Raw genomic sequence first — 27,811 nt, forward strand, 5'->3', positions numbered from 1 at the left:
GCTAAAGTGTGGAATGTTTGTGGCTAAAGTGTGGAGTGTTTGTGGGTAAAGTGTGGAGTGTTTGTGGCTAAAGAGTGGAATGTTTGTGGCTAAAATGTGGAATGTGTGTGGCTAAAATGTGGAGTGTTTGTGGCGAAAGTGTGGAATGTTTGTGGCTAAAGTGTGGAATGTTTGTGGCTAAAGTGTGGAATGTTTGTGGCTAAAGTGTAGAATGTGTGTGGCTAAAGTGTGGAATGTTTGTGGCTAAAGTGTAGAATGTGTGTGGCTAAAGTGTGGAGTGTTTGTGGCTAAAGTGTGGAATGTTTGTGGCTAAAGTGTGGAATGTTTGTGGCTAAAGTGTGGAATGTTTGTTGCTAAAGTGTGGAATGTTTGTGGCTAAAGTGTGGAGTGTTTGTGGCTAAAGTGTGGAGTGTTTGTGGCTAAAGTGTGGAATGTTTGTGGGTAAAGTGTGGAATGTTTGTGGCTAAAGTGCGGAATGTTTGTGGCTAAAGTGCGGAATGTTTGTGGGTAAAGTGTGGAATGTAGTAATGGGTACAAGTCTCCAAATCTCCTCCCATCCTGAATGCTGTCTTGTTCCTGTGCGTTTTTCATCTCTTATCTATGCATATTTGCCATTCCGACTTCTTTACAATCATTTTAGAAGAACATTTGCTTTTTCTAGTATATTCAGTATGGACGGTGGGTGTTAGCGTCGAAGTGGTGACATGTAAAGGTGAATAGGACATAGGACTGCTGTGTCTCAGGAAAGGGGATGCTATGCCTGTGTCCAGAATCGGTTGTATAGATTAATAAATAACAAGACATTATTTCATGAGAGAGAGAGAGAGAGAGAGAGAGAGAGAGAGAGAGAGAGAGAGAGAGAGGTGCTGTAATTGGTTATTTTAACCCACAATATGCCCTTGCCCAGTGTGTGTGTGTGTGTGTGTGTGTGTGTGTGTGTGTGTGTGTGTGTGCATCCATTCACTCGATGAAGTGCTGCTCTCTCTCTGTATGGGTTATACATGAAGGGTGAATGGGGTTTATTGATCACGTAATGCCGTTCAGGGAAGAGTGAGGCTGGTCATTACTGCCTACAATATCGAGGTAAATTGCCTAGCCCCGGGACCCTACCCTGCTGTATAAATTAAGGCACTTTGGGATTAGATGAGAATGATGATAGTGATAAACAGAAAGTCATGATGATGATGATGATAGTAATAATAACGATGATAATAACGATAATGATAATAATGATGGTGATAGTGATGATGATGATGATGATGAAGTGTCTATTGTCGGAAACGGAGAATATTTTGGATGAGAGATGTTTTCCGCTGTTTATTTATTTAGAGTCAAAATAAACACACATGGCGAAAATTTTAGACCATTTCACTAGTATGTTAATAGTACTGTATTCCGAAATAAATAACTGAATATCGTTTATTTATCTAGTTTTGCTTCTGCCAGACAAGACGGAAGATGAAGGCTTTGGTAACCCCATCATTGCTTGGTATCATCATCAGCAACAACCCAGCCAGACATCATTCCGAAAATGAGGCAATTATCTGAAAATGGCAAGGAACAAACAACAAAATTACACCGTTGGACTAAAGCCATTAAGCATATTATGAAATAGGATAACAGTTTGCCGAAAAGAATAACTTTAAAAAATGCGGGATATTAGTGGCCCCTGTTAGAGCCCATTGACATTGTTGCCAATTTAACACGTCTTGCGCTAGATTTAAACGTCATCACTCATGTCTAGCCGTAGTAATAGTAGTAGTAGTAGTACTGTAGTAGTAGCAGTAGTAGTATTAGTAGTAGTAGTAATGGTGGTGGTGCTGGTGGTGGTGGTGCTGGTGGTGGTGGTAGAAACAGCAGGAGTAACAGTAGTAATAGTAGTAGTGGTGGTGGTGGTGGTGATGTGGTGGTGGCGTGATGGTAGTAGCTGCAACTTATGTAGTAGTAGTGGTAGTAATAATAATAGTAGTGATGGTGGTGGTAGTAGCAGTAGGGTGATTATGGTGATATTAGTAGTGGTGGCAGTAGTAGTAGTAGCAGTTGTTGTTGGGACCATAAAGCATAAAGAATGAAAGAAGGGGGAAAAAAGGCTAAAAAAAAACGGGAATTTGTATTAACACACACACAAGAGAGAGAGAGAGAGAGAGAGAGAGAGAGAGAGAGAGAGTGAGAGGGAGGGAGAGAGAGAGCGAGAGAGTGAGAGGGAGAGGGAGTTTAGCGGGTTTAAGGGAAGCGCACATTGGCACTAGTGGACCCCGGGAAGGCCGCAACATGGCGGGCGGTGGACGCTTGTTTACATCAGAAACATGGAAGAACTGGGACAAATCTGGCAAGGCGGAGGTGTAAGTAGACCCATTATATAACCCAGCAAACCAAGGAGGCCACTGTATATTAAAAAACAAGCCGTTATTTGTGTTTTATCCCCAGGTTTTGAATGATGGTCGCCTTTGCTATGAGGACGTTGGCGCATTTGTAAGCGTGATTTTGCTATAGCTGGGATAAATTTGCAAGATGGAGGTTTACGTAGCCCCATTTTACGGCAGATTAAATCAAGGAAGCCATTATATATCAAAGTAATGGGGTAATTAGTGTGGTTATATCGCCGAACATGTAATGATGACGGGCACCTATGCTATCAGGACGGTACCTCATTTATTGGCATTATTTTGGTACAGGTGAGACAAATTTGGCAAAGTGGGGATGTAAGGAGCCCCATTATGTAACACAACACCAGGAGGCCATTATACATGAAAGAAAAAGCAGTTATTTCTATTTTATTCCAAAGTTTTTGATGTCGGTAATCTGGGCTCTCAGGAATTTACAGCAGTATTTGGTTTTACAGTAAATGATAATGTGATAATCGTTATGATAGATTGAAAAAGATGATGAAGTGCATAATTTTTAAGTTAACTCTACGGCCTATCATATATTTTTTGGTCGGGTGGTTTAATCCCGTAAGGGGTGGCCACAAACAAATCGCCTCCATGTTGTCCTGTCCCACACTGTTTTGCTGCCCTCCCCCCAGCTCACCCCCCCCCTCTCATATACATTTTCACTCCATGTCTCCAGTTCAGTTCTTGGTCAGTACACACTTTTAGCAGCTGAAACACCCTACCAATTCAGTTCATAATCCTCCAGTCTGTTCTCTGTATTTTTCCATTTTCAGGGGTAAGGCATCTTTTTGTAATGAAAAATTTCCCGTTATTATCATTGCGTTCCTTAATGCTTTCACATCAGATGGTGCGTTGACGTGCCACTAAGGAAATGTGCATAGCCTCTGGTTGGCACGGATGTGTTTAGTGGAGTTTTTGTAGAAGTATGTTTGGCCGTAACACCACAGGTTGGGACAGCTCACCACGCAGGCCATTATTGTTTTGTTTACATCATGCTAGACGTTATTTTACTCAGGAAATTTGGTCTGTTTTTTGGTGTCGAATAATTTATCAAAACGATTCTCTATACCGTACTGTATCTCAAAACCCGTGTGTCGGACATCCAGCCAAAAAAAAAAAACACCCGAAGTGGCAGGGTCAAGACGTACCAGCGCTTGTTTGTTTCTGGTGTAATGGAAGAATCTTAATCAAATGTACTCGTCGGTGAATTGCATTGCCCATTTCCCAGCTGGAGGGAATGTTAGATGAAATATTATGGTAGGTACAGTTAAGCTGGGGTAGGTTAGATGAAATATTATGGTAGGTACAGTTAAGCTGGGGTGAATTAGGATTAGTTAAACACTTGGGACAGTTGTTCCGCCTGTACGCTGACAAGTCAAACAAGTTGTCACAGCGGAACGGCTAAAAACAACGGTTGCAACAAACAACAAATGTTTTATCTACCACCCCAGAAATAGTCAGAAATATAGACTGTCAGTGGTAGGTGGTGGCAGCCATCATCCACTCACTTGATGTAGTGCTGCCTACTCCTTCTTTAGCCTTTATCATTCTTTTTCTGTGTCTGTCCTCCTCTCTTCCTATTTCTCCCATCTTTCCTGTCACTTCTTATTGCTTTTCTTTCCTTTACAGGTGGCTTTACATTGAGTGACAAGCCTAATAGTTTCCTGTAAGCCAAGAAACCATTTACAGTGCTGAGTGGTAACCATATAACCAAACCATACGTGCTCCCTACGTGTCAGCAAGTGGGTTGGTGGAGGGTTAGTGCCCCTCCCCATAAAACAACTAACTCAAAGTCAAATGGCCACCCCTTACGGGATTATGGCGTCTGGCAATAGATAGATAGATAGTTACGGGATTATGGCTTCTGGCAATACAGTAGACAGATAGATAGATACGGGATTATGGCGTCTGGCAATAGATAGATAGATAGATAGATAGATACAGGATTATGGCGTCTGGCAATAGATAGATAGATAGATACGGGATTATGGCGTCTGGCAATAGATAGATTGATAGATATGGGATTATGGCGTCTGGCAATAGATAGATAGATAGATATGGGATTATGGCATCTGGCAATAGATAGATAGATAGATACGGGATTATGGCATCTGGCAATAATAGATAGATAGATACGGGATTATGGCGTCTGGCAATAGATAGATAGATAGATACGGGATTATGGCATCTGGCAATAGATAGATAGATAGATACAGGATTATGGCGTCTGGCAATAGATAGATAGATAGATATGGGATTATGGCGTCTGGCAATAGATAGATAGATAGATACGGGATTATGGCGTCTGGCAATAGATAGATAGATAGATACGGGATTATGGCGTCTGGCAATAGATAGATAGATAGATACGGGATTATGGCGTCTGGCAATAGATAGGTTCATGTTCAGGTTAGTTCGAGGTGTATAGCCTTTCCAGCGGCACACCTCTTCACTTCACTATGTTTCTGTTTTATTTTCCTTCAGGTCTTTTTCTCTCTCTTTCCACATATCACACAGTTGTTCTTTGTTTTTTTCAATATTCTCTGCCTGGAATAAAGACTGTCCAATCACCAGTTTTTCGTCTTCTGTTCTGGGTCCCTGTAGCTCTACTATACTGTTTCTCATCATTCATCATTCATTGCCAGACGCCATGTATCCCAAACGGGGTGGCCAAGGGCTTAGAGTTAATTGTTTTACAGGGAGGGGCACTAATCCTCCACCAACCCCACTTGACACATGGGGAGGACGTACTGTTTCTCACTTCCTGTAAACTAGGGCGAAATAGTATCTAATGGGGCAGGTTTACTTCTTCTACCTGGCACAACTTACATGTTGTGTGTTCTCCTTGGTGCCTCTGTGTGTTCTGGAGGGGTAAGCAGTTACTTCTAGCTCTATACCATATTACTGAAGATGGTCTGTTATCATAACATGGTTCTTCATTTATTTCTCCCTTCCACTTTATACCACGTTGAGTACACCGCTTCCCGTCCTATCAGCGAAGTTAAGCAACGTTGGATCTGGTTAGTACTTGGATGGGTGACCGCCTGGGAACACCAGATGCTGTTGGCATAACGTTCTCCCTACGTGTCAAGTGGGGTTGGTGGAGGATTAGTACCCCTCCCTGTAAAACAATTAACTTTAAGCCCTTGGCCACCCCGTTTGGGATACACGGCGTCTGGCAATGAATGAATGAACTTTCTATATATCACTAATGACTCTTTACTTTCCATCTGTTCTTTCCACTTTATTGTATCTTTCTCTCTAATTCTTTGCTTTATTTCCACTACTTTAATCTTTTTCAGATTTCAAATTTCTATTCCACTTTCTTCCATATATTTAAGTGATATTTTTCTCCACTGGTTTTTCTGGTCCTCTTTTTACTGCAGCCCAAATTTTTTTCCAGTAGTTCATTTCCTCTTTCTTTTATATTCTTTTATATATTTTATTAGAAATACCTATTTCTTCTCTCATTGAGCACACTGTTGCATTTCTTGGAGCTCCCAGAATCTGTCTACACACACTATTTTCTATTTCCTGCATTTTTTCAACCTCTCCCTCTGTTATAGTTATTACATTACTAGCATACAGTATTGCTGGGAGTGCTATACTTTTCCAAAATGTCTTTCCAATTAATCATTATTGCTGCTCTTACTTATAATTGGGTATACTATATTTGCCATTTTCTGCATTTTTTCAATCATTTTCTGCTTGTGGGTTTTAAACATGTTCCTTTTATCGTCTATTATCACACCTAGGTAACGTATATTTTCTTTTACTTGTATGCCAGCAATTTCAGCTGGTTTTTCCCTCATATTAAACACTATTACATCACTTCTTTCTTTGTTTATTTCCAAGCCACATTTTTCTCCGACTTCCCTTAGAATGCGGATGCTTCTTTCATCTTCTTCCAGTGATGGACTGGACAGCAACCCGTCATCTGCATACAATAGTGTACATATCCTAAACAGCTCATTTTCAGAACCACATCCACTGCTTTCTAGTTCTTTCATAATTATGTAAGTAAGTACAGTATTTTGAAAAGAGTTGCCGACCCCGTACATCCTTGCCTGATACCACTGGTTACTGTTATTTCCTTGTTCACATCCTTTCCTGCTTCTATTATGATCTTATCATCTTTATAAATCTCTTTTATTGCATCTAGTACTGTTGGATATACCTTGTATTCCATCAGTGCTTTAATTAATGCTTCTTTTTTTACTGAGTCATATGCTTTTCTAAAATCCACAGCTGTTACTATCAGTGTTTTCTTCCTTTTTAAGCTTTCCTGTACACAATATTGCAGTATAAACAAATTGTCTTCCACTCTCCCTCCTTTCGTGAAGCCTGCTTGTGTTTCTCTTATCTCATTATTTGTCTCTAGGTGATTTTCAATATCTTCATTCAACAGAGACATAAAATTTTTATATGAAATATTTTGCAGAGCTATTGGTCTAAGATCCTTAACTGTGGGGTTTCTCCTTTTCTCTATTATTTTCATTATAGATGTTTTCCACTCCTCTGGTTTCTCCTCTTTCTCTAGTGCTTTTTCATAACACTGTGTATTTTTCTCTAAGCCTCTTTCACTTTTTACTAAGGCCTTGTAAAATTCTGGTTTTAGGTTGTCGTGTCCCAGTGCCTGCTTGTTTTTCATCTCTGTTACCACTTTTCTCACCCTGTCTCTTGTTAGTTTTGGTTTTTCCATAGTAGTCTATCTATCTATCTATTGCCAGACGCCTCAATCCCGTTTGGGGTGGCCACAAACAAATCGCCTCCAAGTCGCCCTGTCCCCCGCCATTTCCCTGCCCTGCTCCCAACTCACACCCCCCTCTCTCATATACCTCTTCACCCCATCCCTCCATCTCATCCTCGGCCTCCCCCTCCCTCTTCCCCCCTCCACCTCACTCACATACACTCTCTTCGTCAGTCTTTCCATAGTAGTAATTTGTTTATTTTCATTCCCATGTCTAGATGTTTTCTTAAATTTCTCAGTTGAAACTCCTTGTGTAATTCTTCCAGCAGTTATTCCCTGTACTTCTGTTTACTATCTTCATTCCATGTCTTATTTATTTCATTCTCATGCTTTCTAAATATTTTCTCCCAGAAATAATGTCTGTTATGTCAGGTGGCTTTACATTGAGTGACAAGCCAAATGGTTTCCTGTAAGCCAAGAAACCATTTACAACGCTGGGTGGTAACCATATAACCAAACCATACGTGCTCCCTACGTGTCAACAAGTGGGTTGGTGCAGGGTTAGTGCCCCTCCCTGTAAAACAAATAACTCAAAGTCAAATGGCCACCCCTTACGGGATTATGGCTTCTGGCAATAGAATAGAATAGAAAAAAATTACTGATCTCTGCTGCTGCTTGTTCACTCAGTACTTTTCCCTTCGTCATCATATAAGTCAATCTCTTTGTTTGTGTTATGTGGTCTTCCTCTCAGTTTATATATATTTTCCCACAGCTTTTTACTTTTGTCCTTTCTTATTTCTTCAGTTTTTTTTTATAAGCCCGTACAGCATCTCGTATTTTTCTCTGCACTTTTTTCTTTTGTTCCATGTATCTCTCATTGAGCCTGGGTTTTTCTGCTATTTTTTTTCTTTCCTTCTATTTTTCTGTGACCCAATCCACGTTTTCTTCTGTATGTTTTCTGGAGTATTTGGTCAGCTGCCTGCTTAATTATTCCATTTATCTCAGTGATGTTATTTATGTTTTCTTGTGATAGCATTCTCTCCACCTCCTTTATGAATGATTGCAGGGATTCCTCATCAGTCTTACAGTACTTCTGCGTTATCCACTGGTTTTTACTGAATTTCTTTTGTTCATTCCATTTAAAGCCAGCCACCACCAAACTATGATCAGATGTCATATTTTTCCTTCTTTTCATCTACCTCCATATACATAAATCTGTCATACAGTGCTGCATTCACTAACATGAAGTCTATGGCACTCTTTAGGTCTCCTTGGCTCCAAGTATACAGGCCTGTACAACCCCCATCACCGTTCAGCAGTATTAGGCTGTAGTCAGTCATCCAATCTATTACCATCCTCCCATTACTGTCCACTTCCTGGCTACCAAGAAAACCTAGGTGGCCGTTGAAGTCTCCTAAGATCAACAGACCCCATTCTGGATTATGATTTTCAATTTTCTTTTCTACTACAGTACGGATTTTCTTGTTTCTTTCACGGTCTTCTGTCTTATTGCCAGTTGTTGTGTAAACCAAAATTATTCTGATGAAAATTCCACAAACATTTCCCATGATTTCCAGCATGTGGAGAGGATGGAGGGTGAAAGACTGACAAAGAGAGTGTATGTGAGTGAGGTGGAGGGGGGAAGAGGGAGGGGGAGGCCGAGGATGAGATGGAGGGATGGGGTGGAGAGGTATATGAGAGAGGGGGGTGTGAGTTGGGAGCAGGGCAGTGAGATGGCGGGGGACAGGGCGACTTGGAGGCGATTTGTTTGTGGCCACCCCAAACGGGATTGAGGCGTCTGGCAATAGATAGATAGATAGATTTCCAGCACCTCTGTATTCACTCTTTCTACCTTTCCTGGCTCAGTCTCTTTGCTCTGTCTATAAGCTATTAGCAGACCTCCTCCTTTTTTTTACCCTGCCATTGTCTCATTGCATGGTGGGTCACAATATTTTCTCCCCATGCTACCTTTTTTCGTTTGAGTTTCCGTCAGGCACAAGATTTCCACAGAATTATCTATCTATTGCCAGACGCCTCAATCCCGTTTGGGGTGGCCACAAATAAATCGCCTCCAAGTCGCCCTGTCCCCCGCCATTTCACTGCCCTGCTCGCAACTCACACCCCCCTCTCTCATATACCTCTCCACCCCATCCCTCCATCTCATCCTCAGCCTCCCCCTCCCTCTTCCCCCCTCCACCTCACTCACATACGCTCTCTTCGTCAGTCTTTCACCCTCCATCCTCTCCACATGGCCAAACCACCTCAGTGTGTTCCTCATAACGCTTCCTATCACATCCACATCCACACCACAACTCTCCTTTATATCCTCATTCGTCAGCCTGTCTCTCCATGTGACTCCACGGGCTATGATCTATTAAATTTTCTATTTCGTACTGCTTCGTTTTTGTCAGCCCTTGTACATTCAACAATTTTATCACTACTTGGTGGTTTTTCTCTCTTGTCTGACACTCTTTTGACTTTTAGTGCTTCTCGTTGCATTTGCCCTGCACAGTTTTCCGTTTTTATATACCGGCCATTCTCACCGTTATTTCTCTTCTCCTTTAACTCTTCCACCAATTTCCTCTCTTGTTCTCTTTCCTGTTTTGTCATGTCCTTAGCTATGAACACTTTGTTTCTCTTTTGGTCTTCTTCATCCTTTAGCCTTTTTGCTCTCTTCAAGATGAACCACTTCACTTTTTCTTCTTTCAGTTTCACTAACAGTGGTCTAGGTTTTCCATTCTCTTGCTTCTTTCCCAGCCTTATTACCTGTTGAATTTTGCTCTCCTTTATGCCCAATGCCTCTTTTACAGTGTCCTCACATTCCTCTTTGCCTTCCTTTATTCTCTCCTCTGCATTTTCTTGTCTTTCATTCATTCATTCATTGCCAGACGCCATGTATCCCAAACGGGGTGGCCAAGGGCTTAGAGTTAATTGTTTTACAGGGAGGGGCACTAATCCTCCACCAACCCCACTTGACACGTTGATTCTTCAATATTGTACATAACTACATTGTTTTTCCTGTATTTCTTATCTTCCACTTCCTTTATTTCCTCTTTTGTTTGCCTTACTGCAGTTTCTACCACAGCCGCATGGTCTGTTATATCTAGCACTCTGGCAGTCACCTCGTCCACTATCTCCTGCCTCGATTTTTCCCACTTTCTCTCCATATTTTCTCTCCTTTTCTCCAATTCTATATTCTTTTCTTTTAGTTGTTTCATGTGGAGGTGATTTGTTTGTGGCCACCCCAAACGGGATTGAGGCGTCCGGCAATAGATAGATAGATAGATAGACATCCCTTATCAAACGCAGTGTGTCCAGGCATCTCAAAATGATCGGATCATGAATTTGGCTCTGTATTGTATTTTGTTTTTTCTCTTGGAGGGAACTGTTACTGCGGGCTCATGGCCTTTGGTTCCTTCTTCCTTGCATAAAAAAAAAATAAAAATACACTCCACTGCCTGGGTACACCTGTTGCAGAACCACATCATCTCTTTCTCATATTTTGTCAAGGTTCTATACAGGTCCACAGGAACCTTCTGGCATCCAGCGTGGAACCAGTATTCTCATCTATCATGCTGTGTAGCGTATTCTCCATCTCCAACCTGTCTCTCCATCTCCAACCTGTCTCTCCATCTCCAACCTGTCTCTCCATCTCTAACCTGTCTCTCCATCTCCAACCTGTCTCTCCATCTCCAGCCTGTCTCTCCATCTCCAACCCGTCTCTCCATCTCCAGCCTGTCTCTCCATCTCCAACCCGTCCTTCCATCTCCAACCTGTCTCTCCATCTCCAACCTGTCTCTCCATCTCCAACCCGTCTCTCCATCTCCAACCTGTCTCTCCATCTCCAACCTGTCCTTCCATCTCCAACCTGTCTCTCCATCTCCAACCTGTCTCTCCATCTCCAACCCGTCCTTCCATCTCCAACCTGTCTCTCCATCTCCAACCCTTCTTTCCATCTCCAACCTGTCTTTCCATCTCCAACCCGTCTCTCCATCTCCAACCTGTCTTTCCATCTCCAACCCGTCTCTCCATCTCCAACCTGTCTCTCCACCTCCAACCTGTCTCTCCATCTCCAACCTGTCTTTTGCACTCTTTGCAGTTGTCGCTTCCTTCTTTTCCCTTTTTTCCCCCTCAGTCTGGGACTTTCCTCCGTAAAAGACATGCTCGCAGAACTTCTTTTCCCCGCCATGCTTCACTGATTTGGTGAGGTTCTTCTACTGATTATAGGAAAGCGTAAGCCAAGAAACCATTTTTCAGCGCTGGGTGGTAACCATACAACCAAACCATACGTGCTCCCTACGTGTCAACAAGTGGGTTGGTGGAGGGTTGGTGCCCCTCCCTGTAAAACAACTAACTCAGTGTCAAATGGCCACCCTTTGCGGGATTGTGGTGTCTGGCAATAGATAGATAGATAGTATGTTTACCCAACCCTTTGTATAGTCAGTTAATCTTCAAAAATTGGGAGAGAGAGAGAGAGAGAGAGAGCAAACCTAGTGACTGCCACCATAAGCAGTGTGTATGGTGTGTGGTTGAAGCCTTGTACAAATTATTGAACAGTATGCAGCAGTGTTGGATACTTTCTTGGGTAATTCTGAAGGAGACATGGCACCACCTTATATTATAGCCTTCCTCGTAGTTTTTTTCCCCTTACCTTAGCTCTTCATGGGATTATTTAAGTATTTTCTGAGTGCATTTTTAAATTTATGTGTTTTTTATTCTTTTTTTAAAGTGGTGAAAAGTGTTTAAAAATGTGGTGTTTGCAGATGGACATTATCTTGTGGTGTGTGAAGACAGACGGACGCCATCTTGCAATGCCATTTTTGAGAGAAATTACCCTTATCAGCGCCTACGAGGTCTGTTCAGAAAGTAGCCTATCTGACCTTAGGCTCTAAAAAAATAAATTACTAACCTGTTAAGCTAGGACACTAATCCCCCTCCATGTATGGTAGGTCCCTTCTGACTTGACACACGTAGCCCAGTGTTCTTTCCACCGCCTGAAACATTTTCATGGTCGGTTTCAGTATCTGCTGCAGGGGCTTTGTTGCATTTGTCGTGATCTCTCCGATAACCGTTGCTCAAGGCACATTGGAGTGTGCAAATTGTGATCCAGGCTTTCTGAAGGCTGTTATCACTGGAGATGAGACTTGGGTGTACAGGTACAACCCAGAAACCAAAGCACGGGTGTCCCAGTGGAAGCATTAAGGGGTCACCTCAGCCAAACAAAGCACAACAGGTCCGCAGAAAGGTGAACTGCACTTGCATGTTGACAGTTTTTTTTTTTGACTACCTTTGTGCTTTGCATCACAAGTACACACCAGAAGGTCAGACCGTCAACAACATTACTACCGTGATGTTATCCACCGTCTTCATAATGCAGTTTGGCAGAAGAGACCAGACCTTTGGCAAGCAGCACGTTGGGAGCTGCATCATGACAATGCCCCTGCTCATTCTTCTCAGCTGATCCCGGAATTTTTGGCCAAGCACAACATCCCACAGGTCTGGCAGGCTTTGTGCTCGCCAGACATGTCTCCCTGCAACTTTTGGTCATTCCCCCAAGCTCAAAACTTTGCTGAAGGGTTCCCGATTTGAGCTGAGAGATCATGATGAATGTGATGAAGCCCCTGCAGGAGATACTGAAACCTGACTTTGAAAAGAGTTTCAGGCAATGGAAAGAACGCTGGTCTGTGTGTGTCGAGTCAGAAGGGACCTACTCTGAGGGGCATGAGTGTACTAGCTCACCAGGTTAGCTATTTAGTTCTTGTTTATATACTAAAGTTAGATACTTTCTGAACAGACCTCGTATTAATCTAAACCTAACCTAAAGTCTGATAACTGAACCCAACCTTATTTATCCTAACCTTACCTAACCCATTTTTGCCAACCTAACCAATTAGCTGTATACTAACCCAACCAAACTTATCCTACCCTAACCCAACCAAACTTATCCTACCCTAACCCAACCAAACTTGTCCTACCCTAACCCAACCAAACTTGTCCTACCCTGATACAAAAACTCACACTGGCAGATGAAAAAAGATGTATTTCCAGACAGTTCTGGTGATGGCTGTCGCCCTCTTCAGTGGATCTGCAGACCAAGAGTGGTACATACAAATACCTAGAAGCTGCTTGTCTGTAGCCACCCTTTACGGGATTAAGGCATCTGGCTAGACACATTATATAGATAGATAGATAGATAGTTTGTTACAGGGTGAGATATGTGTTTGTGCATTAACCATGTGTGTTTGTTTCAGGGTACAAACACTGAAGCAGCTGGTCAAAGATGATGACAACCCAGGACTGTCCACGTCAGACAGGGTCAAAGGTGCGTATCAACCGGTCATTTTAACTGCAATACACACCTTTTCGCACTGTCCATCCATCCTATTTGTGGTCTTTCAGCCTTACACCTCTCACATCCAATCCAGTTATCATTTTCACCAGTCACTCTTCATCCATTCTCTCCATATGCCCAAACCATCGCAACACTTTCTGCTCAACTCGTTCAGCCATCTCGTGCATAACGCCAGTTCTCCTTTGCACTTTATCACTCCATCCATACGCGTCACTCCACACATATTCCTCAGACACCCCATCTCCATTACATTCACTCTTTTCCTCTCTGCTACACCCATATTCCATGTTTAATGTGCCTTGATAAACCAGCTACCCTATTTAACAGCCACACTGAACCCATATGGAGTGTGGCTGCAGAGGAAGGATGAGGTGTCATATGAGAGGTATAAGGAAAAGAGGAACAGGGTGAGAAGGGCTGTGCGTGATGCTAAAGTGGCAGCAGATGAGAGGTGGGGTAGGCGGCTGACAGAGAATTTTCAACAGAATAAGAAAGTGTTTTGGAAGAAGGTGAAAAGGGTGCGAAAGGGAGAGTCTGGGAAGGAAGAATGAGTAAAAGCAAAGGATGGAAGGATGTTAATTGAGATTGATGCAGTAAGGAAGAGATGGGCAGAGTATTTTGAAAGATTGTTAAATGTAGAGGAGGAAAGGGTGGCTGGGATTGTGGCAGATGGAAGGGTGCAAGGAATAAATGTGTTGGGAGAGTTGAATGATTCTTTGATCACGAAGGAGGAAGTGCAGGAGGCAGTAAAGGAGATGAAAACAGGGAAAGCTGCAGGTATGGATGGGTGTGCTGTGGAATGCCTGAAGGGTGGTGGAGTGACTCTTGTTGACTGGTTAGTAAGATTGTTGAATGTGTGTTTTGTGAAAGGTGTGGTGCCAATTGATTGGGCAAGTGCTTGTGTGGTCCCGTTGTATAAAGGTAAGGGTGATAAGTATGAATGTACTAGCTTTAGGGGTATAAGTCTGTTGAGTGTTGTAGGTAAGGTGTATGGTAGAGTGTTAATTATGAGAGTTAGAGAGGGTACAGAGGGAGTGATTGGTGATGAGCAGTGTGACTTTAGGAGAGGGAGGGGATGTGTGGATCAGGTGTTTGCTGTGAGACAAGTGCGTGACAAGTATTTAGCAAAAGTCAAGGATGTGTTTTGGGCATTCATGGATTTAGAGAAAGCGTATGATAGAATTGATAGGGAGGCTTTGTGGACTGTTTTAAGATTGTATGGACTTGATGGTAGGTTACTAAAACTGGTGAAAAGTTTTTATGTAAATAGTAGAGAGTGAAAGGGTGGGAAATGCTGTGAGTGATTGGTTTTCCGTGAGAGTGGGGCTGCGACAGGGATGTGTGATGTCGCCTTGGTTGTTTAATATTTACATGGATGGTGTTGTAAGGGAGGTGAATGCAAGAGTGTTAGGTGGAGATCTGAGTCTGGTGAATGCTGATAGTAGAGAGTGGAATCTGAAGCAGCTGCTGTTTGCAGATGATACTGCACTGGTGGCTGATTCAGAGGAGAGATTGAGACAGATGGTAGAAGAGTTTGGAAGGGTGTGTGAAAGGAGGAAATTGAAAGTAAATGAGAATAAGAGTAAAGTGATGAAGTGTACGAGGTTGGTAGATTGTAGGAGGATGAATATACTGTAGTTTTGAATGGTGAGTTGCTTGAGGAGGTAGAGTGTTTTAAGTATTTAGGGTCACATGTTGCTATGGATGGAAGAATAGATGCAGAAGTGAAGTTTAGAATAAATGAAGTAGGAAAGGTGCTGGGAGGAATGAAAAAAGCGTTTAGATGTCGTTCACTTAGAATGGATGTAAAGAGAAGGCTGTATGAGGGTGTTGTGGTACCGACTGCGTTATATGGGGCTGAAACATGGAATATGGGTGTAGCAGAGAGGAAAAGTTTGAATGTAATGGAGATGAGGTGTCTGAGGAGTATGTGTGGAGTGACGCGTATGGATCGAGTGAGAAATGATGAAGTGCGAAGGAGAACTGGAGTTGTTCGGGAGATGGCTGGTAGAGTTGAGCAGAGGGTGTTGCGATGGTTTGGGCATATGGAGAGAATGGATGAAGAGCGATTGGTGAAAAAGATAACTAGATCTGATGTGAGAGGTGTAAGGCTGAGAGGGAGACCACGAATAGGATGGATGGACAGTGTGAAGAGAGCGTTGGATGCAAAAGGGATGTCTGTAGGGCAAGGAAGAGTGGCTGTGCGTGATAGGGATGACTTTGAGAGACATTGTGAATGAATCAATGGTGATGCAGCCCTGAGGGGATATTCTTCCGTGTTTGGTCTGATCAGGTCAGGTGCGGGGAAGGGAATGTGTCCATGATGATGTGGCAGGGGTAAACCAGCTCCGCTGTTGGGCCCTGTTGTGGATGTCGCTGTATTGTACAGCGCTGTTGACCCTTGTGAGGTGTGGTGCGGTGAGGATCTGTCCCTTTTCCCTTGGGGCTAAGATACAAGTAAATGTGTCTGTGTGGTTGAGTAAATTGGGAGGGTGTCATCCTGTCTCAGCTACCCCTCTTTTATGTGGGGAAGCAGCCTAGGTTAGGTACAGTAAAACCTCACCAGAATGGACTAATTGGGGCCCAAGCCATTCCGATAAAAGCAACACATGGGCTTCCCCCTGCTACGATATTTTCATACGTGAAAAGCATTATGGCCACAGTCCTGCTTCAACCCACCAGTGCCTTCTGACTTAGGGCATTATCCCAATTGCCTCTTCACTTTTCTCAGATGCCACTAAAAATAATTTGTTGTATAACACAGTATAATTTTTAACAAGGTTGACTCGATAAAGGCCTTATGTAACACACACAAGATATTTTCATTCGTGAAAAGCATCATGGCCACCATCCTGCTTCACCCCCACCAGTTCCTTCTAACTCAGGGCAGTATCCCATTTGCCTCATAACTTTTCTCAAATGCCACAATAAATAATTTATTGCATAACACAGCAAAGTCTAAGCAAGGCTTAGACACAATAAAACTCATGATTAATAAAAAAATGTATTTTCTTCCATAACCATTGCAACTCACTTGGCTGCCCCTACTCTACCCCCCTACCTTGCAGGTGTTTATCATCATTCAGCACCTGGTGAAGGATCCTTCACAGCAAACCCTTCAGAATCATTACCCATTATCTTCAGGGTCATCTTTAACCCCTAAACCACGGGCTTGTTTTGCTTTGACTTGCGTGTCCCGCGGGTATATTCGCGCTCCGACAGACTCACTAAAAATATTTTGCCAAAAATCAGTTATTAGTCCTAGAATATTAGAATTACATATGCATATGGCACATACCTTCAACTTTCTCCTGGGATGTTTGTTGAGCCTTCGTCGAGTACCGTAGGACTTGTGGAGACCTCTGAAGTTGGGTAACGAAGTCTCCACTTTACACTTCCCGACAACCCGTAATATGATTACCACAGCCTGATGTTATCGCTAGAAACACTATTTTATGATTTTCAATTAGTTTGGAATCCATACTCCAAAAAAGAAAAACACTGTGAAAGCGCGTATAACATACCCGTATCCCACACCAAGCCCTCTTCCTCCCATCATCTCCAGACATCACCTTCTGTTCCCCAAACCTCTCCCCCACTACATCATGGAGAGTGGTCAAAACCCTAGGTTCGGATCGCCTCCCAATCATCATCACTACCAAAACCAGAATCACCCCAGTTGGCCACAGACACACATACACTACTTATAAGACAGCCAACTGGGAGGCCTTTGTAACTGAAACAGAACAACATTTCGAAACACTAAACAGTACACCCATCACAAACATCAACACCGCTGTGCACACTTTCAATACAATTATACAAAACGTTGACAAAAGACACATCCCTAGAGGCACCAGAAAGAGACACAACCCCAACTTCACACCAGAAATTCAAGGCCTCATCAGACAACGGGACACACTGTGACACTTCCCAATACCCCATACACAAGACATTGTACAACAAATACAAGAGCTCAACACTCAAATAAACAATAAAATATCAGAACAGCAAACACTAAACTGGAAAAATTACCTCCAAACACTTGACCACAAAACAAACATCAGCAAACTCTACAAAACACTAAACAGCGTCACACTTTCCAACAGCAACACCACACAATCACACGCTGCCATCACAACAACAGACTCCATACCCTCAAACAAACAACAAGCAGACACTCTCATCAATCACTTTTCACAAGTCAGCCATCTAACCCCCCATCCGGAAGACCGACGTATCATCAGAGGCAAGAGACAGTTCCCCACAGACCCAGACTATGCACCTTTCACTTACAACCAAACGAAGCACATCATTAACAACCTCAAGCACTCATCTGCCTGTGGACCAGACAACATAAGCAACATTCACCTTAAACACCTAGGACCACAAAGCATACAAGCACTCACCAACATATCAAACTACAGCTACTCACACAACATAATACCCAACATCTGGAAGCATGGCAATATCATCACCATCCCTAAACCCAACAAAGACCCCACGTTACCCTCCTCACACCGCCCCATCACACTCCCCTGCACCCCCTCCAAAGTAACTGAACGACTGGTATTACGACTAGTTACACCTCACATTCCCCTAGCCCAGTCACAACATGGCTTTAGGCCACTACACTCCACAAACACCCTTCTTACAGACCTTACACAGAGAGTTTTCAATGGCATAAATTCAGCTAGGCCACCACACAGAACACTCCTAGTCACACTAGACATTAGCAAAGCTTTTGATGCCATCCCACGCCACAACCTCACAAACTAAATATTCAACACAAACATGCACAATAACACAAAAAGATGGCTGGCAAACTACTTAGCAGGCAGATGTGCACACGTAACATTTGCCGGTCAGTCTTCTAATATCAGAAACTTCACACACGGCATCCCCCAAGGATCTGTTTTGTCCCTTACACTCTTTAACCTATACATGCATGACACACCCACACCCCACACATCACAGATACACATAGCTTCTTATGCAGATGATATAACACTTACATGTACACACCAAAACGCAGACACAGCTGCACACATCATTCAACCTTACCTCAACACACTACACGAATGGTTCACCACAAACAGGCTCAAAATAGCCCCAGCCAAATCTACAGTGACCCTTCTCACAAACTGGACAGCAGAACACAGTCACATCCCACACCTCACCATAAACAACACTCCCTTACCACACACACACACACACACACACACCCAAAATCCTTGGTGTAACATACAATACATCAATGTCATTTAAACAACACATCACAAACATTAAAAATAAAATAACACCAAGACTCAATGCTTTGAGGGCACTTGCCCATACAACATTCGGGCACAACAAAGAAACCACTACCACAGTATACAAACAATACATACGTTCAGTGATGAGTTATGCAAGCCCTGCCTGGGCTTCTAACTTCACCAAAACACACTACAACACTCTACAGACCATACAGAACAAGGCCCACAAAATAATCACAGGCTGCACAGCTACTACACCCACAGACCACCTACATCAAGAAACCAAAGTCCTCAAAGTCAAGGATCACCTAGACATGAGAGGCACCCAGTTTCTTGCTGCAGCCTCCACAAACCCACAACATCCACTACAGTACATGGCAGCACATCCACACACACCAAGGAACATCAAAACAACACCCAGCACACGATACCATACACAAATACTGTCATCTCTCCCCCCTCACCCACCTCAGACCAGCTTCCAGAAGCATATCCACACTCAGATCACTCGCCGCTCCATTCAGTCACTTAAAGACAACACACAGCTGCATGCACGTCCTCCTGACATCCACCATTCTGAATCCTATCTTCCCCGTGAGGACAGGGTCCACCTGGCCAGGCTGAGATGTGGGCACCATCCAGCCCTCTTAAGCTACCAGGAGAGGCTGGATGATTCTGTCGCTGATGCCTGTCCAGGATGCAACACAGCATCCCATACTATTAAGCACATTATGGAAGACTGCATTGCACACAATCACCTACGCCAACAACACAACATACACTCTTTGAGAGCTCTGTGGGAAAGCCCGGTCTCGGCCATGGCCTTCCTAAGGGACTCGGGGCTGTTCGGCCAGACTGCCTAGGGAACAACTACTACTACTTCTGTGAGCGCGTATGACCTTCCCACTTGCGCTAGTTCGCTGCTGGTGTTGTCATTTATTATTCATAAAAACACTCGGTTTATATTTCTATTACTATATAACACTTATTTATATCTGCAGTCTTCATCCATAAGTTTCCTTCAGTAATAGTAGTTTATTGTCACTGTAGGCATTCAATTTCTCTTTCAGTAAAATACGTAGCATTCACTTTCTCGTCCTGTATACTACCATTGAGAGTGAGTCACTTTCAATTTCACTCTCATAACTCATAGTATTCATACATGCTAGAGTGAAACATTCACTTTCATTACTCCTAGGGTATATACTTGTATTCTTATAATACTACTCATTTACATTTCTATTTACGTTCTCTATTTTATTTACATTATTTACGTTCTCTATTTTATTTACATTATTTACATTTCTATTTTATTTACACTGTGTTATGCAGTCACTTGCAATAACTTATAAAACTATTTTCCGCTGTTCGCTTATATTTACATTCATTGCTTTCACTTGCTGTTTACACATTATTTACAGTTCCACTTGCACTATTTTACTCACCAGAAAGATCATAGTCACTGTTTATCATTTTCATTGACAAATTAGCCAGTTCACGTTCCACAGCAGTCACATAGCCCTTTACACCTTCCCACACGAGGTTTAGTAGGGGTAGAGGTCACAGGGCCCTTTGCATGGGGCTAAAAAGCGACGGAATTGGACAGGCGTGAATCCGATGTGCTTTCACCTTGAAAGACGACAGTAAACTGAATACAGTGTGGTGGCCTGCCAAAGGGGAGTGCAATGCTGCCAATGTCAGCATGGTGACAGCATCAAATATATATGCTGTGAAATGATTGGCAGGAAATCTAGACAATACATAATAAATTAGGCAGTTCCAGGTGAATGTAAATATCACTTAGGCGTCTCCCTTCCTTTCTTATACTGTATATATTTTTAGTACGAGAGTAGATTATACGGCATATTTCAAGGGGAAATAAACAGCGAATATTAGTGAACGAGTTCACGTGAGGTGTTGTCAGGTGATAATTAGCCAGTTCCAGGTGTATGGCACTATCACTTACCTTATTTCTTTTTTGTATATATTATTTGGTATAAGAATACGACATAGGGCTTATTTCAATGGATGAAATCAGTGAAAAATTCCAGGGAAGATTTACTTAGCGTAGCACGGCCGGGCAGGCGCGAGGATAGGGTAATGGAGGGGGGGTAGGGAGGGGAGTCAAGAACGGGGAGAAATGGCTAAATTGTCAACAATGGATGGGAGTACAGATGAGATTAGGAGTGCTGACTAGTGTTAGACATTGGCAGTACTGATAGATGATACAAGCTACCACTTGGAAGCCCGGGTGAATTCAAAATAACACAGAATCACAAAAGCAACGCCCGGCAGTATGATTCCTTGCTCCCAAGCGTCACGAAAGTGACACCCCGTGGTTAAGGGGTTAAGGAGCAGTGAATTATCCTCCTGATTGTCTTCACCTGCACCAGCTTAGTTTGATGGGAGCGCCATAATTACCCACTAAACCACCAGGTGCCATAATTTGGTAATATGGTTACCACCCAGTGTAGTAAATGTTTTTCTGGTGTACAGGAAGTCATTGGCTTGTCATTCAGTGTGAGTCACCCACAGGCAGAAGGAAGGGAAAAAAAGAAGAGAAAGGAAGAAAGTAAGGGCAGACACCCAAAGCAGCATTACAGAGAGTGAGCAATGCTGCTTTGGGTGTCTGCTCTTTCCTCTCGTCCTTCCTTCCTCTTCTGTTGTTCTTTCCATCATTCATTCCACATCCTTCTGCCTGCGGATAACTTTATACTCCCTCGTCTTTCTGTCTTTCCTTCTTTCTTTCCCCCTTCCTTCTGCCTGTGTGTGACTCTACACTGAGTGACAAGCCAATTGGTTTCCTGTATACCAGGAAACCATTTACTATGCTGGGTGGTAACCATATAACCAAATTATTCCTCCTGGTGGTTTAGTGGGTAATGGCAGTGCTCTAATCAGATTTAGCCTGTGAAGGTTTATATCCAAGGGGTGGTTGGGGTTTATTGCTCATGTAATGCCACTCAGGGATGAGTGAGGCTGGTCACTCTCATCTTAAATGCCAGGACCAACTTGCCTAGCCCCGGGCTCCTACGCTCCTCATGGGGCAACGTAGGATTGGATGATGGATGGATGGAACTCCTTTTAGGGGATAAATAGGGAGTTGAGGGATGTTTATATAACTAGGCATTGGGTCCTCTGGGTTATTTGAGTTCCTCCACGTGAAGGCAGCCCTCACCCACACCATACCCTGCTGTATATAATGTATTTGGTATTGCAGCATGGTGTGGGGCCTAGTGGCTCAGGCACAGGCACTAGGTTTAAAGTAATGGTTGTTCTTGCGTCCCCACAGTTCTGTCTCGTGTGCTGTATAAGTTGTTAAATTCATGCTTGTTCCTGCCTTCACAGACCTGTCTCGTGCGCTGTACGAGTTGTTGTCAGCCATTGTCAAGGGTCAGCTGCGACGGGATTACGCCCGGCCACTGCTGACAGAGATGGTGGTAAGTGTTGCCATTATGTACAGTGTTGTGCCTTGTAGTAGTATAACGTTATCTATTATTTTGTTCATGGGTATTCTGTGTGTCTATCTATCTATTGCCAGATGCCTTAATCCCATTAGGGGTGGCCACAAACAGATCACCTCCATATCACCCTGTCTCCCACCATTTCATTGCCCTGCTCCCAGCTTACACCCCCCTGACTCATATACCTCTCCACTCCATCCCTTCATCTCATCCTTGGCCTCCCTCTCCCTCCCTCTTCCCTCCTCCACCTCACTCACATAAAACTCTCCTCGTCAGTCTCTCACGGATATTCTTTGGGCGGTATTCTAGTACAGTTAGGAAGCTTAGTAACACCTTTTCCTTACTGATTTACTCTTCATTCTTCTCCTTTACTTTATTCTTGTGTGTTATGCAGTCTATATAAGTATTGAAAAGACCTAAGAAACAAACCAGGAAATGTTAATGAGTAGTTTGGAAAATAAATCATTTAGGAAGAGGTGTTAGGGAGCCTCCTTACCTGATGAGAGTATGGTCCATGGAGAGGATGGGGAGTGAGAGACTAACATGGAGAGTGTATATGAGTGAGGTGGAGGGGGAGGCTGAGGATGAGATGGAGGGATGGAGTGGAGAGGTATATGAAAGAGGAGGGGTAGGTTGGGGGGAGGGCAGTGAAATGGCGGGGGACAGGGCGACGTGGAGGCTATTTGTCTGTGGCCACCCCTTATGGGATTAAGGCGTCTGGCAATAGATAGAGAGATGTTTGAATTTGGGAGGTTGTACTGTACTTTGAGGTGGAGTCAGGATTGCAGGGGCTGGAATGTAGTGTGAATGAGAGTGTGGCCCATTGCAGTAGGCACTTTGTTTATAGTTTTCCCACTTCTATACTTTCCATATTCCTGGACAGGCTAATGATGATGATGATGATGATGATGATGATGATGATGGTAAAGATAGTGGACAGGCTAATGATGATGATGATGATGATGATGATGATGATGGTAAAGATAGTGGACAGGCTAATGATGATGATGATGATGATGGTAAAGATAGTGGACAGGCTAATGATGATGATGATGATGATGATGATGATGGTAAAGATAGTGGACAGGCTAATGATGATGATGATGGATAATGCTAATGATGATGATGATGATGATGGATAATGCTAATGATGATGATGGATAATGATAGTGATGATGATGATGGTGATGATGGATAATGCTAGTGATGATGATGATGATGATGATGATGGATAATGTAGTGCTGGTGGTTGGATGTGTTTTGGGTCTGTGGTGTCACTGTAGGTGGAGGTGGCAGCAGTGTTGGACTTAGAGAGCCATGGGCAGGGCATGTCCAGAGAGCCACTGCTTAATTTCTTTTGTTTCATTTACAAAGTTTTCAATATTTTTGCGTGCATTGGCCTTGGTGACCTAATGTCGGCTTTCCATGCTGCTCAATCTCTGGCAGCCTCCCTGTTCAGTCCCTTATCCTTGAGGTCACACTCTGTAACCTATTCCCAGTCTGTCTTTCACAACCCTACCCTCAGCGTTAACACTTCTCACTTTCTGCACCCAACTGTCATCCCCCATCCTCTCCACATGCCCAAACCATCTCAGTCTACCCCTCCTCATCACAACACCAATACACTCCAGTCCCATCCTTCCTCCCAAACCATCTCAATCTACCCCTCCTCATCACAACACCAATACACTCCAGTCCCATCCTTCCTCCCAAACCATCTCAATCTACCCCTCCTCATCACAACACCAATACACTCCAGTCCCATCCTTCCTCCCAAACCATCTCAATCTACCCCTCCTCATCACAACATCAATACACTCCAGTCCCATCCTTCCTCCCAAACCATCTCAATCTACCCCTCCTCATCACAACATCAATACACTCCAGTCCCATCCTTCCTCCCAAACCATCTCAATCTACCCCTCCTCATCACAACATCAATACACTCCAGTCCCATCCTTCCTCCCAAACCATCTCAATCTACCCCTCCTCATCACAACATCAGTACACTCCAGTCACATCCTACCTCTCAACTCTTCCATTGTAAACCCAGCCCCCCCAGGCCGTGCACTCAGGGACGCACTGCACATCCACCTAATCATTGCCATTTCTGTACGTTTGAGCCTGCAAATACCTACTTCTATCTATCTTTCTATTGCCAGACGCCTTAGCTCCATTCGGGATGGCCACAAACAAATCGTCTCCACGTTGCCCTGTCCCCTCCATTTCACTGCCCTGCTCCCAACTCACATCCCCCTCTCTCATATACTTGCCTTGCTAATTCCCTGGATGCCAGTGGATTACTAGATATAGGCTAATGTTGTGTGTACTATTGACAGAACTGGCATGGGGATATGGCGTCCCAGCTGGTGGAGGTGGCAGCAGTGTTGGACCTGGAAACCAGTGGTCAGGGCAGGTCCAGGGAGCCCTTACTGGCCCTGGTGAAGTCCCTGGATGCCGATCGCCTGCTGAAGGAGCGGCTGGAGATAGAGACACTGGGGGATGCTGGGGTGGTGAAGCACAAGAAGAACTTCCACACCAAGCAGATTAAAGTGAAAACCAAGTTGTTGTGAGTAGAGGGATTTACCGTGTGTGTGTGTGTGTGTGTGTGTGTGTGTGTGTGTGTGTGGTGATGGAGAGGGAGGCCTTCATGTGGTGGCACGGAATAGCTTGGTTACTTCCCTGCCCGGTTGCACAAACACCCTACAACTTGGTACCCAGCCCACAGAAGGACAATGGTGGACTGCTAGAGGAGGGCAGCTTCACCCTGCAGTCTACTGAGTTCATGTTTCAGATGAACCTGGATCTACTACTACTACTACTACTACTACTACTATTACCAGTGGTGGGCAGCTCAAACGAAGAAGGACCTTCCGCAAGCGCAAAGCGCAATCCACAGTTCACTACCTTGCGCAAGCGCAAATGCGTAATCTGACAAATATTTAGCTTGCGCAATGTCGCAAAGCCAGGCGCAAACCATTTGCATATACTTTTGGGAATTAATGAAAAATATTGAGATACTTAAATAAAACACGTTGAGTACACCGCTTCCCGTCCGATCAGCGAAGTTAAGCAACGTTGGGTCTGGTTAGTACTTGGATGGGTGACCGCCTGGAAACACCAGATGCTGTTGGCATAACGTTCTCCCTACGTGTTAATTGGGGTTGGTGGAGGATTAGTGCCCCTCCTTGTAAAACAATTTACTCTGAGCCCTTTGCCACCCCGTTTGGGAGACATGGCGTCTGGCAATGAATGAATGAATGAATCTATTATTTGTAATTTATGCAAGTGCGCAATCTAATATTTAGCTTGTGCAATGTCGCAAAGTGCTAGCGCAAATCATTTGCATATATTTGTGGGAATTACTGTAAAATATATATTGGTATAATTAAATAAATTACTAAATTAGCAACCTGCCCACCACCTGCGGTGACTGAGGTACAGTAGGTCATTGTCCGGGAAAAACAGCCTATATTTACCAAGGCATTGGCAAAGATCACCTGATTACTGTATCATCAACTCTCTCTCTCTCTCTCTCTCTCTGACAGAGGAGGGAGGGAATGGAGAATAAGAGAGAGAGGAGGGAAGGAATGGAGAATAAGAGAGAGAGGAGGGAAGGAATGGAGAATAAGAGAGAGAGGAGGGAAGGAATGGAGAATAAGAGAGAGAGGAGGGAAGGAATGGGGAATAGGAGAGAGAAGAAGGACGAAGTTTATGCCTTATCTCCTCACTCAAAGGGACGCTCCTTTGCCATTCCTGTAATTTTATTCTCTCTCTCTCTCTCTCTCTCTCTCTCTCTCTCTCCCCCTCCCTCTCTCTCTCAGAATAATGCTCTTTATCTCTCTCTCTCTCTCTCTCTCTCGTCTTGTCAAGACAATTTATTTAATAATTCAATATAGATATACAATAGCATATGTAATTCGTTAAAAAAAAAAAAAAATCATGAACGCAGAGTATTTAAATCAAATATCCACAGCCTAATAAATTATTAGGCTGTGGATATTTGATTTAAATAATATGTTTTAATGGTTTTTGTAACAAATTGCATATCCTAATCTTAATAAATAATGTATATTTATTATTATTTACTAATAATAATAATTTAAAAAATATTAAAAATACATTATCTCAGTTGAAGATATTAATAAATGCTACAACCCCCTTCCCTCCCGCCTCCCCCCACCAACCCACCCTGACCCGCCCCAGCCTCCCCCACCCCTTGTCCAGCCATGCGGGAAGCTCCCAAGACCACGTGTGTCCTGGAAGACCACTTGTCCTTTGGATTGCACAGTGCACAAGGCAGGTGCACAAGCACAAATTTAGTTGTGCAAGCGCAACTAAGTTTGCGCTTGCGCACCTGCCTTTTCATGTGGCAAGCGCAAAATTGCGCATGGTCTCGTGCGGTGCACAATGTGCAAATGATATCACCGGAGCACAACGGTGCGCAATTGTGCTTTGCGCAAGTGTTTGCGCACCTGCCCAGTACTGACTACTACTACTACTACTACTATACCACCACCACCATCTCCACCACCTCCACTACTACTGCTACCACCAAATATGTTTTAGTTTGTGATTATCTTTCCCATAATGGTGTCATAATTGGATAAAATAAAGGAGAGGTAGATTGAGGTAGGCAGTCAAATGGTGGGTGACAGAGCGACTTGGAGGTGTTTTGTCTGCAGCCACCCTTAGCAGGATTAGGGCATTGGGCTATAGATAGATAGATAGATTGATAGATTGAGATGGTTTGGACATGTTGAGAGGATGGAGGATGACAGTTGGGTGTGGAAGGTGAAAAGTGTGAACGTCAGGGGTAGGGTTGCGAGAGGCAGACTGAAAAAGACCGCGGATGAGGTCATAGAGTGTGGCCTCAGAGATAAAGGACTGAATAGCTGCCAGAGATCAAGCAGCATGGAGAACTGCCATTAGGTGATGCATGCACACTTGTTGGAGCCTTTGTAAACGATGTGATGAATGGCGTCTTATATTATTCTGTAAAATTTGCTTGAGATCTACCAAGGCATTATAAACACATGCTATTAACCCCATTACATTACTCTTTGGTGGTAGGTGGTGGCGACCGTCATCCACTCACTTGATGTAGTGTTGCCTACTTCTTCCTTAGCCTTTATCATTCTTTTTCTGTGCCTGTCCTCCTCTCTTCCTATTTCTCCCATCTTTCCTGTCACTTCTTATTGCTTTTCTTTCCTTTACAGGTGGCTTTACATTGAGTGACAAGCCAAAGGGTTTCCTGTAAGCCAAGAAACCATTTACAGTGCTGGGTGGTAACCATATAACCAAACCATATGTGCTCCCTACGTGTCAGCAAGTGGGTTGGTGTAGGGTTAGTGCCCCTCCCCGTAAAACAAATAACTCAAAGTCAAATGGCCACCCCTTACGGGATTATGGCGTCTGGCAATAGATAGATAGATAGATAGACATTACTCTTAATAAAGATACTCGTTCTTGTATTCAGTACCGGTATGTATGGTGGGTATTAGTGCCAGTGTGGGCAGTATGTGAAGGTGTGTGACATAGAGGACTGCTGTGCCATAGGAAAACAGACATTGAGATTAACCTAAGCACAAGAAATGAGTTATTTAAGAGGAGCCTGTGGAGTCACATGGAGAGACAGGCTGACGAATGAGGATATA

The 27,811-nt window shown here is 43.5% G+C and overlaps 1 protein-coding gene and 2 pseudogenes across 1 annotated transcript in view; all 3 read left to right on the forward strand.

Annotated features, from left to right (window-relative positions):
* Positions 1-2,271: 2,271 nt before the first annotated feature.
* The window catches only part of tho2 (THO complex subunit 2-like protein), a 168,208-nt gene continuing 142,668 nt past the window's right edge, over positions 2,272-27,811 (forward strand). Inside the window, exons 1-4 of the mRNA XM_080269804.1 lie at positions 2,272-2,342; positions 13,335-13,405; positions 22,039-22,130; positions 24,494-24,723. Of these exons, the coding sequence (XP_080125930.1) occupies positions 2,272-2,342; positions 13,335-13,405; positions 22,039-22,130; positions 24,494-24,723 (464 nt within the window). The remainder of the gene's footprint in view (positions 2,343-13,334; positions 13,406-22,038; positions 22,131-24,493; positions 24,724-27,811) is intronic.
* LOC145396425 (5S ribosomal RNA) lies at positions 5,345-5,462 on the forward strand (annotated as a pseudogene).
* On the forward strand, positions 25,176-25,290 carry LOC145396427 (5S ribosomal RNA; annotated as a pseudogene).

Source organism: Coenobita brevimanus, chromosome 37, assembly GCF_032717465.1.
Source record: "Coenobita brevimanus isolate Jiangsu-jjx chromosome 37, ASM3271746v2, whole genome shotgun sequence".
Lineage (NCBI taxonomy): Eukaryota > Metazoa > Arthropoda > Malacostraca > Decapoda > Coenobitidae > Coenobita > Coenobita brevimanus.